At 39.5% G+C, this 12517-nt stretch overlaps 1 protein-coding gene across 3 annotated transcripts in view; it reads right to left on the reverse strand.

Annotated features, from left to right (window-relative positions):
• Positions 1-12139, reverse strand: part of pacsin3 (protein kinase C and casein kinase substrate in neurons 3) — a 43800-nt gene extending 31661 nt beyond the window's left edge. Inside the window, exons 1-3 of one of the 3 annotated variants that reach the window (XM_076287621.1) lie at positions 11728-12139; positions 2357-2472; positions 863-934 (exon numbers count right to left, since the gene is read on the reverse strand). In XM_076287621.1, coding sequence (XP_076143736.1) covers positions 863-934; positions 2357-2358 — 74 coding nt within the window. In that variant the 5' untranslated portion in view covers positions 2359-2472; positions 11728-12139. Of the gene's footprint in view, positions 1-862; positions 935-2253; positions 2328-2356; positions 2473-11727 lie in introns of those variants that run through there. The other 2 variants (XM_076287622.1, XM_076287623.1) reach the window with 2 other exon arrangements.
• Between the last annotated feature and the right edge of the window lie 378 nt (positions 12140-12517).

Raw genomic sequence — 12517 nt, forward strand, 5'->3', positions numbered from 1 at the left:
CAACCTAGCACCCGTGTCAATTACCCTAGCAACAATCTAGCAACCATGACCATAATTATCAACCTACCAACCACCATAACAACCAACATAATTACCCCACCAACTAGCCATGTATATAGTGATGGGCAAATGAAGCTTTGGTGAACCACTGAACCACAGCAGTGTGAACCTAGCGACACTAGCTGAAAAGCAAAAAGATGGCCGCCACACATACATTTTTCAACATAAAAGTCCTTAGCAAACCAATATTTTTGGTTACATATACTGGTTTGGGTAAGGACTTTTATGTTGAAAAATCTACATGTGGCAGCCATATTGGATTTTTTCATTAGTGTTGCTAGCTTCACACTGCTGTGGTTTAGTGGTTCACCAAAGCTTCATTTGCCCATCACTACATGTATACCCTAGCAACGCCATAGTAACTTTCACTGTGCTTGCATTATCTGTTTAACTCTGCAATTTTTGCATTTTCATGCACTGGTAGTTCCTTAGAATAGTCCCCCCCCACCTCCCCGGCACGAATGTCACACTATGCCTATGATGGTTCCAACGTCTGACCTGGCTTCAGGCTATTATATTTATTATTTTTCTGCTAGGACAACCTTTTGCACACTATGAATGGAAAGATGCAAAGTTCACTTTCTAATTATGGAACTAATGGTGCTGAATTTGCTGAACACTTACTGTACCTTGAATTTACATTCAAATGAATTACACTGACATTTTATTTCAAAGTCTCCATGAATAATGCTAATCTATTGTGCATTCAAAACTTTGTAATCCTTCATGTATTTCAAGATGCAAAAACAGAGACATTTTCCTTTTTTTAAGCATAACCAGGTATCAGACAAGTCAAACTTACCCACAATGCAACCAAAAATACTGGGTTTCTTTTCCTTTACTTTCAGTCCAAAAGTCATGCAGAAACTGTGTCCTGACAGGGAGAAAAACACTTATTACTTGAATGCACTGTATACCAGAAGTTAGTCTAGCATTGAAAAACGATTAGCTAACTGGCCATTTCCTTCAGTAGGGTGACTACCAACTAAAGTTACATGCAGTTCTGGCGATGTCATTTTCATTGCTACAGCGTCCTCTGGACGTCACTTTTTGTGCTTTTACATTTGTCCCCTTTGGACTCATATGAATCATGACTTTTCAGCATTAAATGAGCAATTAGCAGCCTTGGCTGGAAACATCGTTTCATCCACGGCAAATCATCTATCGTCCGCAGAGACTTTGATATAGCTGACCTAGGTCTACCAAGATAATAGCATGCCTATTACAGCGTGGCCAACTGTTGGAACTGCAATCAAGGCTCTCACTCAAAGATTCAGGGCAACACGACATAGTCTCACACGCAACACATAACATAGGTAATCACACATAACAACGAGAGAATAAACACAAGAACCACAACCAAATATAGACTATACACAACAAATACACACATGGTAAAAGCAAATACAATTAAAATAACCAACAATTTACAGATTATTCATTCACACTGACACACACACACACACAGAATTCTTATTTGTGGCATATTTGCATAGGCATATTTGTGTTTGATCTTTATGAATTACAGAAATATCAGACTTGCTAGACCTACTTTGAGCTACCAAGCAGTCTTTCCACAAGGATAGATTGATTTTGTTTTTGTGAGGTGGACCTCTGTGAGGTGTTTTGAGGTGCTCTTTGTGAGGTGGTCTCTTTTAAATGGTTTACTGATGAAGCATCTCACTTTTCTTAACCTTTTTCACAACATGTGGCACATTATGTTTGGCACATTGTATGGGTCACTTCTTAGATCATACCAAGGTAATAATACAATGTGTAATCAAGTGATGACTGATTAACAGTAATGTAAATGCTAAATGCCCCGTTGATACTACAACAATGGTATGCTCTTAACATTTCTCCATTTCTTTGCACAAAACTCTGCTAGCAGGCGAGATGCTAATGGTCTAATCCGATTCAATGATCTATGCTAGGCTGGCGCTAAAAGTGGTATCCCCAGACTCACAGAACGGCTGGATGAACTGGAAAAAGGTAAAAATCAATTGTTTAACTCAAGGGGAGGTGGAAAATGAGTGTAATTCCCCAAATGGTGGAATATCCCTTTAAATGGTGTTCTGACGTTAAAACTACATTGGCGCCAGGCTCTGACGTGGAGACAGGCAGAGTGATTAAAATTCGCCAAATGGTGTTCTAATGTTAAATAATGTTCCTACAATGGTGCCAGGCTCTCACCTGGAGACAGGAGAGCCAAACGGCAACTAGTCAGGCCATGGAGGAAAATCAATGTGAAACAGTCACAGGCAGAAGTCCGCCATGATTTAATATAACGACCCACATTGGACTTTCTCTGGGTCTATTGGTCAGTTCTCCTCATCATCTGCTCCCATCTCATATGGGGTCCCTCAGGGGTCCATCTTGGGTCCTATGCTCTTCAGCCTGTATATGCTCCCACTGGGTGACATTATAAGAAAGCATAACATCTCTTTTCACCTCTATGCAGATCATTCTTGCCCCTAAAGTCTAGGGACAGAAGTCATCATTTGTGGTCCTCCCTAGGCAAGATGCACTGTAGTGCAAAATGTACAGTAGGTCACCTCACCCCATTTGTCAAACCCTATGCCAGAAACCTGGGTTTCATCCTCGACTCCGAACTCTGCCTTGACAAACAGATTAGCTCTGTTATCAAAAGTAGTTTTTACCAGCTGAGAATGATCTACCGCCTCAAATCGGTGCAACATCCATTATTTGGACTTGGTTCGGATTTGAGCCATCCAACTAGCAGCAGCAAACTATACCCTGTAGAGTAGAGGTGGGCAAACTACGGCCCGCCATGCACTTTAATCCGGTCCGCCGAACATTTAATTTGGTTATCCTAGGCTGCTCGCAATTTTTCCTGAGATAGACATTTAATTGGAAACACTTGGACCCCGTTTACATGAAGGGAAAACGCAGATATTTCCCTGCGGTTTGGCCTCTCGTTTACACCGAAACCCCGTTTTTATCACAGAAAACGATTATTTCTAAAACCTCCGGCCAAAGTGTTGATTTCTGATAACGCCGGTTATGTGCTGCCGTGTCAACAGGGATAAACAGCGTTTTAGCTTCTTAAACGTCACATTATGCGCCAGAAAATCCTTAACGTCATGTGAGCGCCTGATGTTTACAGTTTCTTTGGCTACTGATCAGGATTATCATGGATGCTGTTAAGGTGCTACTAATTTTTACTTTTGTGCAAACGCTTCTGGCCTGTTTGCATTTGCAACAACTGCTGTACATGGAGGAGCAGAGGCGAAGGATCACACGGAGGTCAGCATTTTTACCGCTTACTGTTTTGAAAGGAACCGGAAGTCGCTCGTGTTAGTCGTTGGTGTCGATTCTGAGGATTTTGATTGGCCAGCATGGCTTTATTCCTTTCCCTACACTGCCACCCATAGGTTTGGCATAGTTATGGCGCTCGACAGCGTATTTATGCGGGTTGATGTAAATGACAAGTTTTTTGAAAACAATGTTGTGTGCACGATGTTATTATTGAAAACGGAGGGCGGAAAATATTTGTTTCTCTAAATACCCGGCTATGTGTAAATGTGGCCTTGGGCGCGCACAAGGGGGAAAGAAAGAGAGCGCCAGGTTCCTTTTTATCATTATGAGAACTAAACGTGTGGACACAATGCTTAAAGTGACAGTGCACCATTTATAAATGAGTTAACCCATTCGCGCTGGATGCTGCATGACGCAACATTGACCCTCCCGCTGGATGCTGCGTAGCACAACATTGACCCTCCCGCTGGATGCTGCGTAGCGCAGCATGCTTTTTATTTCATGTTTCTAGGTGCTACAGAGGCTTAGATATGAAATTTTGGTAGATTTTGACAATTTTTAGTATGTTTTCAGAAAACCCTCAGGAAATAAGGTTATTTAGTCTAGAATGCCATAGGATTCTATAGGCGTTTTTAGCAGGCATTTTAGGAGTAAATGGGTTAAACAGCATCAAATTTAAAAATGATTACTTTGTCATTATTAGCATTTAAATGATATGAAACATTAAACAGTTGGCCCGCCGGCCAATTTTCAAAATCCAAGTTTGCCCACCCCTGCTGAAGAGTGTGTGGGGCAACAGTTCTGTGGGGTAATCTGTTCTAAGTATAAGTAGTATAAGTATATATACTTTTTTGATCCCGTGAGGGAAATTTGGTCTCTGCATTTAACCCAATCGGTGAATTACTGAAACACAAACAGCACACAGTGAACACACAGTGAGGTGAAGCACACACTAATCCCAGCGCAGTGAGCTGCCTGCTACAACGGCGGCGCTCGGGGAGCAGTGAGGGGTTAGGTGTCTTGCTCAAGGGCACTTCAGCCGCGGCCCACTGGTCGGGGCTCGAACCGGCAACCCTCCGGTTACAAGTCTACCACCTCAAAACGAAACATGTCACTCGCAGGGCTCCAGAGTGCGACCAATTTAGTCGCATATGCGACCTAATTTTTCAAAAGTGCGACTAAAAAAAATCGGAGGTCACACCGGTGCGACCAGCTATTCGAGAGAGGAAAAAGTGTCTGCATTTAAACTCTACCTTTGGTTCAATAACAGACACATATTTGGCCAATATCGTGGTTTAAACAAATCACAGATAGTGAAGGGCGGGACCTCCCCTCTGATTGGCCGTGGCCCAGTGCCTGTGCGTAAATTTGAAAATGCGTGTGCGAGAGAGAGAGAGAGGTCAGAGACCCGTCAGATAAACAGAGTGGATGTAGTTGCATTACAGTGTGGTCACATAGGCCGAGATAAATGTCCCCTCTCCCCACTGCCTTTCGGCGGCTGGCAGACGAGCCCGAGATGATGATCAAGTTTATCGTTGCCTACGATAGGCCTAGTGAAACTTCCCTTCACCAAGTTCAGTCCGAAATAATTATTCACCAGAAAAATAGTTTGAACGTAAACCCGACGTACAGGAATGCCACTTGCGCCAAATTTATAGGAGTCATTGCAGATTAAAAGACGTCTTAAAATTTCTAACAATACATACAAGGCCTTCCCGAACGACAGAGATACAGATATCGCCGAAAAGGAGTGCGTCATTGACCGCAGTTACATGCAGGGAGTAACCCGGTTTTCAACAGCAATATTCGTTTTGCGCGCGAGTTGTGTAAACTCATTCTGATGGCATCAATCAATTTAATCCGGTATTTGGCGCAAACCGAATATCGCTGCTACATTTAAAGCCCGAATATTCCCTGCATGTATAACTGTGGTCATTGTGTACGGTGAATTGAATGGACACATTTAGATCGAGCATGGCAAGTGATTGCAATAGCCTATAATAATAGGCCTACCATTTCGTTACTGCATTAACCATAGTGATGTTCTTATTGAAAATTTAAAAATACTCAAATTAAAAAGTTAATTGCATTGTGGGGCTGTCAAATGATTATTGCAATCATCATTGCAAAATCACATAAAAATCCCCCAGGCTACTTGGAACATCTCTTTGAATTGTGATCAAATACATTTCTATGGAGCTGGTTTAGCCAAGGCCTAAAGATCATGAAGGATAGTATGTAAGACATTGAGCCATGAGATGTGCAGTTTGAAGCCCTTAAAAGACGTGCACTGTTAATTTACTCACTGTTATTTTTATTTAATTCATCTTGAGATGTTTTTAAGTTTAAATTTCAGCTCAGTGAAGCACTTAAAGCACCAACACTTCATTAAGTTACTTTTCTTGTAGAATTGTAAATCATAAGTCATAGGACAACGTATATAGGACAGTAATTAAGGAAAAAAAGTGAACCTGCTGCGGTGTTAAATGCGATGTGGTTGAAAATTTGGGTGCACCTAACTTTTGTGCTGGTGCACCTAAGAAAAAAAGTTAGGCGCACCAGTGCAACCAGTGCAAAAAGTTAGTCTGAAGCCCTGCTCTGAATACCAGCATTGCCAAACTTTTTCTTTGTTAAAGTCTCTGCAGCTAAGTGTACTTGAATTTTATTTATCTGCAACATTATGTTGTAGAATTACAGTTTTGGACAATAAATGTTCTTAAAATGACATACTACGTTTCTTTCTTTCTTTTTTAAAAATACATTTAGCAGTTTGCCTTTCCTTAGGGTCCATGTAACAAGTTCTATTATCATTTTTTAATCATGATATATATTGTTATCGCAAGAGGCTGCAATGTATATTGAAATACGGATTTTAGGCCATATCGCTATTACAGCACGCCTGGATTATTGCAATTCCCAAAGTGCAGCTGCGCGCACATCACCCCCATTCTGGCCTCCTTACACAGGCTCCCAGTTCTTTTTATCATTCAGTTCAAAGTTGTATTATTTGTTTTTAAGGCTGGCCCCAACCTACATCATCGACCTTGTACAGTCCTACTCAGTCCAAAGGTCCCTTAGATCCGCAAACAAAGGGCTTCTGCATGTGCCGCACTCACGGCTCAAACAGAGGGGTGATAGAGCCTTTGCCTAACCCTGTTCGGCTCATTCTCTGTATTTTTGTGTTGTGTGCCCTGATATTGAAGCCGTGGCCTACTGGTTAGGGCTTTGGGCTTGTAACCGAAGGGTTGCCGGTTTGATCCCCGACCAGTAGGGAAAATGTGGGTGGGGGAAGTGGTTGAGCACTGCTCTCTCATGCCCACATCCACGGCTAAAGTGCCCTTGAGCAAGGCACCTAACCCCTCACTGCTCCCTGAGTGCCAAGGTAGCTTACTGCTCCAGGTTAGTGTGTGCTTCACCTCACTGTGTGCTCATTGTGTACTTAACCTCACTGTGTGTTCACTGTGTGCTCTGTGTGTATCACTAATTCATGGATGGGATAAATGCAGAGACCAAATTCCTTGTATACTAGGCCTATAAACCTCATTTACATTTCATTTACTTTTCCTCTTATTCATGTTTTATATAATTATGACTATTGGTTCAATGTTTTTTTATTTATTATTTGTCTCTTTAGGTATCCACTGTACAGCACTTTGGTCAGTTTATGCTGTGTGTAAATGTTCTTTATAAATTAAATGTACTTACTTAGGCACACATTCCACTTCCCTTCCCCATGTGAATGCAAAAGCCAGCCACCATGATTCAATTAACAATCTACATTGTAATCTCCTGCCCTCGTAATTCCAAAATCCGACTAGCTAATTTACACAAAGGGAGTAAATTGAACTGAATCCCAAGGAGATATTAGAACCAACCTTTTCTTTAGTGGGTGTCCCTTGTCATTATAAGTTTTGGTATATATTTTGTGTCATTGTTTAAGTATTCAAGTTCACGTTTATTTATATAGCACATTATCATACATAGAATGTCACTCAATGTGCTTAAAAATGAAAGAAAAAGAATAACAATAATAGTAATTAATAAAATAATAAAAATAGATTGAGGGGGAAAATATGAATAAGAGGTCAAATAAATATAAATAAAAATGAAACAAAAATAAAGATAAAAACTATGTCACAGTCATTTTATAGCTAACATAAAGCATCTAAAGTAAATCAATAAATTAAAAAATAAAATTAAGAATGAAAAAGTTCAGCTTTGAGTTTCTTTTTAAAAACACTCTACTGTTGGCATACTACCATACAAGGGCATGAGATTCCCAAAACCATAGTTGCTAACTAAGTTAGCAACTTTGTTGGTTGCAATGCAATTTCCCATTGCCAACCAACTAAGTTGCTAACAGGCTAGCAACTATGGTTTTGGGAAATGCAGTCCAGAGTAGTCAACACATTAATCTTGGCCAAACAAGATTATGCATTGCATTGCATTGCCAGCAAACAGGCCCACAGTGGTAACTTTAACTAACTCTGAAAAATGATAGCAACATAATCCCTTACATCATGTCTCTTCCCAGATTACCACAATAACTTTGTTTGAAATGAAACTTGCAAGGAATGCCTGCAAGTCTGCATCCACAACCCACTCCTAAACACTGCTGTAAAGCCTTCATACTTGTCAAAGAGCCCACTGTTTAGAGTACAACTCTACTCAACAAAACCCCACAGGCTTTCTCTGCCCATGTAGGCATGAAAACAAAAGTACTCTTGTTCAACAACCTCTCTCCCACAATAGGTCATTTTGCGCTGCCAAGGATTTTTCAGGTGCAGTGGCCTTTTTCACACAGTTTTAGTCTGATTGTGCTCTGCATAAGAGTTCTTTAGGTGTAATTCCAGAGCTAAAATTTCCTATTCTACTAAATGTATTATTTGTCTGGTCATTTTTGCCACCATCTCACCTATTCACTAGCGATTTCACTGCAGCACTAATAGTTCTGTCCTAATGTTTTATGTGTGCTTGTTCATAGATTATTCACAGATTTACTCTATTTGATATGTCTGTTTTGTGTTTAGTTTCCATTTTATGTCCCCATTGGAAATTAAGGAGTAAAGCGCTTTGCACATAGGTGCCAAAATGAGTGTGGCACACTCTCCTTTCAATGGAGCCCCTAAGGGAAGATGAGCAAAAAAATTTTGAAAGTTAAATTTCATGTGCTCACACAAAACTTTCATGTGTGCATGCAAAACTTTCATGTGCGCACATGAAATTTTTGTGTGCGCACATGAAAGTTTCAGGAGCTTACGCAAAAGTTTTTTGTGTGAGCACACAAAATCTTTGTGTGAGCACATGAAAGCCTGCTGTAGGCTATATTGATGTAGCCTGGGGAATACTGGAGACAGTGACAGCTAGAGAAGTACAGGAGTTGTACTATATTTCAATCTAGGTCTTCATTATAAGGACATTGCTGCTTTGCAGGGCTTTGAACCAGAATTTTTTGCCAATTGGTTAGTTCTGAACAGAAACAGTATTTTAACGTTCTAGTTTTGGTTCCCACCCTAAACTTGACGTTCTCAAACCGGTTAGAGCACAAGAAGTCCACAAAATGTAAGGAGAATGAATGTATTAAATGTAGGAAAGATTTTATGCACATTAAAGTTTTGCGTGCGCACATGAAGGTTTCATGTGAGCACATGAAAGTTTTGCGTGAGCACATGAAGTTTCGCATGAGCACATAAAAGTTTAGAGAGAGCACATGAAACTAAACTAAAGATTTTTTTGCTCATGTCTCTTTAGGGGCTCCATACCTTTCGACATTAGATTACATTGTTTTCAATACAACCCTGCAAACCAGAGTTGAGCTTTGCCACTGCCACCGTGTAGATTACAATACAGTTCTATTTTGTCTACGGCACGCCATATAATCCGTTGTTTATCAAATGCTTGATGATGCTGATGTCTGTGGCAAGTGACTAATGATGGCGCGTTCCATATTTCCAGTAATATGCTAAGGATCTGCAGGATCTGTGTGGATGCTGTGTAAAATGTAAATAATAACAAAATGCTAAACCCATATGTACTTGGGAATAGTGCAAAGACAATATCAAAACATGAGATATTTTATTGTTTTCTTTTTGGAAAACATATGTTCATTTTGCATTTGATACCAGCAACACTTCTAAAAAAGTTGGGGGGGACAGGGGGACGCAACGAACTACAGGGCCTGTACCACATCGTGCCCATGGGGACCCAAGTTTGAGTCCAGCCAGGGTCATTTCCCTATCTCTCTCTCCACTGTTCTGCCCACTGTCTCCAATGTTTACCACTGTGTTGCTTCATCTCTTCTTTTAACAATCTGGAGGCAGTGCAAAATAGTCTTGTTGATAATTTTTTTCATTGAAATGTGGAGACATTTCGGTTTGAAATAGCCTGCTATTACATATTTGATTTGATAGTCATTATTATTTATTTTTAAGCTAATTGGGGGGGAAAAACGTGTTCCAATTCATACATTTTTATGATACCCTTATTGTTATTTTTGTGATATAAATATCAGTATTGGCTAGATGGCAACTATTTACACAAATGTAAATACTCGTACTCGTAAATACTCGTTCTTGGATTGTTTTGCATTCAGCTTCAATAAAAGGCTATTTTCCAGTCATATTTCATCATTGAATGTTTCTTAAAAATAGTGTTAAATGTCGTCTCGTCCTTGTGAACCCAACATTGTGTATCGTCTTGTGAGCTGAGTCATCACACCTCTACTTGGTTAGATATAATTTTTTGGGTCAATATGTCAATAGAATAGAATAGAATAGAATAGAAACTTTAATTGCCACACAACAATGTTGGTGGTATTTATGGTAATAATTGGAGAGAAATTGTTATACACTCGGTTATTTACACAACATATTTCCAAGCAATTTTAATCAATTTCAAGAACATGGCTTTAACTTTTTATGTGTATGTGAGGTTGTATCCTATTTGTGTGACATTAAATGTAGCCTACTGGAAATATTTTTAATTGTGAACTATGTCATAGAAAAAAAAATCAGGGTTCGAGAAGTCAAGTCCCACATCTCTTAGTTACTGTTGTTTCATTTTTCAAACATTGCAGAATTCCAGTTACAGTCCATTAACTAAATAACATCCACTTATTCTTACTACTCTTACTGTTTCTGCACTAAAGGTACTGTTACCACACCGCAACTAGCTGTACATTCTGTACATATCTGTCTATATTTTTAATAGGCCTACTGAATATCAATATTAATTATGTTTTCTTATATTATATTCTGTTAATACACTGCATATATCTGTATCATTCTTACTATAATGTTACTGCTACATGGCACATATTTATTCTGCTCTTACTGTATAAGGTAACTGCTACACTGCACATATTTATATTTAATTTATATGACTCCAGTGTTTCCCATACATTGACTTATTTGTAGTGGCCCACCACAATATCAACATTGACCACCACACAGTGATTTTCCAAGTTGTACTAAATTGTGCTTAAATCTGGTTAGCATCATAACCACGCTGTGCTAATTTGTTAAAACTGTTGTATTCAAGTTAATTCTGCAAACCAACCACCACATATGGAATTCAATACTGTGGGAAACACTGGACTCTTAACCACCTTCTGTAAATCAACTGTATACTACTGTCTACACTGCACTGTATTTCTTGACCTATCTATGCACCACCTGTCTATACTTTGTATATCACATTGCACTTCTGGTTAGACACAAACTGCATTTCGTTGTCTTTGTAGGTATTTGTAGGCTACTGCACAATGACAATAAAGTTGAATCTAATCTAATCTAATAGGTATAAAGGTGCCTCTATGTGTGTGTGATTATTAATGACATAATAATGCAAGTAAGGTGCATTATTATGTCATTAATAATCACACACACATTGTGATGTTCCGGACCTTTACTTGAGGAAATTTTCCATAACTGGAACTCGCTGAAGTTTAATTGAATAGGCTACCCCAGTAATAATCTAGGGTCTGACATTCTCACAGTTAGTAGCCTAGATTATTACTGGGGTATTCACTACGATGTGCCTAGTTATCACCAAATGAAACGCAGCATATCGCATTTTTAGCAATACAAAGGGCGTAGGCTACGAATGAGGACCGACGAGCTATTGGTTGAATTTCCCAATAGGATTAGAATCGCAGAATAGGCCTACACCTTTAAAGTGGCAGATTCCTAAGGGAGTGACATATAGCCTACGTAGCAATACAAAGCTAATCGCAACACAACACCACACAACACAACACATCTATTAAATTAAATCGTTTAACTAATACATCTTGATCGATCTTCTCGACAAGCGTGGATCCAGATATTAAATTCACAGACAAAGTAGCCTACAGTGTTAATACAGTAGCCTACAAAGTTAGGTCCTTACCTGTTGCGCCGCCAAGGCGTCGCTTACAATTGTGCACTCGATCCTCGCAGAAGTAATTCGCACGACCTTCCTACAACTTTCGTTGATACCTTTGGAGTAAATTTATCCGCTTATAAATTAACACTGTGAAAAAAATGATAACCAATGCAAGAAACAAAAATACTCTGAAGAGGGGAGGGGGTATAGGTGTAGCCTACAACTGAGGCATCCCGCTGCCATAACGAAAACATAAGAGTTGAATCACACTGAAGGCGTACGTTTCACCTTGCAATTGTTTAACTTTTACGTTGACTGAAACGTGCTGTAGCTCATAACTATAAAGAAAAGCTCAAAGCATATTGAAGAGGTATTGTTTGGGTATGTTACTGATTCCAACAGGCAAATAGACAGGCAACCCTCCGTCGTCTGAGGAGGTCTTCAGAGACGTAATTATGCGTAGGCTGAACATCCATTGATCCAATTACAAATGTTAACCCTTCACAATCTAACGTTTTACATAATCGACAGCGCTAATCTGTTTTTGGCCATAGGCAAACTTTGGATGGCTCAACTACAGACAATAAACCAGACCAGTTTTTTTAATAGCCAAAAGGAATGTTGTAAGCTTTCTAAAGTGTGTGTGTGTGTGTGTGTGTGTGTGTGTGCCCCATTGTGTTGATCTTTCTTGTGATGTGATGTGCAGTTTGCCTCATTTTGTAGGCCTATTAATTTGTTTGCAACTTCACTTACATTTAACTGTTTCATACGCTTTCCCTTGTTGAGAGCAAATGAGTTTTAAATTATATAATAA

Source organism: Alosa pseudoharengus, unplaced genomic scaffold, assembly GCF_046254945.1.
Source record: "Alosa pseudoharengus isolate Yale_2024_CS ecotype anadromous, Long Island Sound unplaced genomic scaffold, YU_APseudo_1.1 YU_APseudo_1.1_scf_16, whole genome shotgun sequence".
NCBI lineage: Eukaryota > Metazoa > Chordata > Actinopteri > Clupeiformes > Clupeidae > Alosa > Alosa pseudoharengus.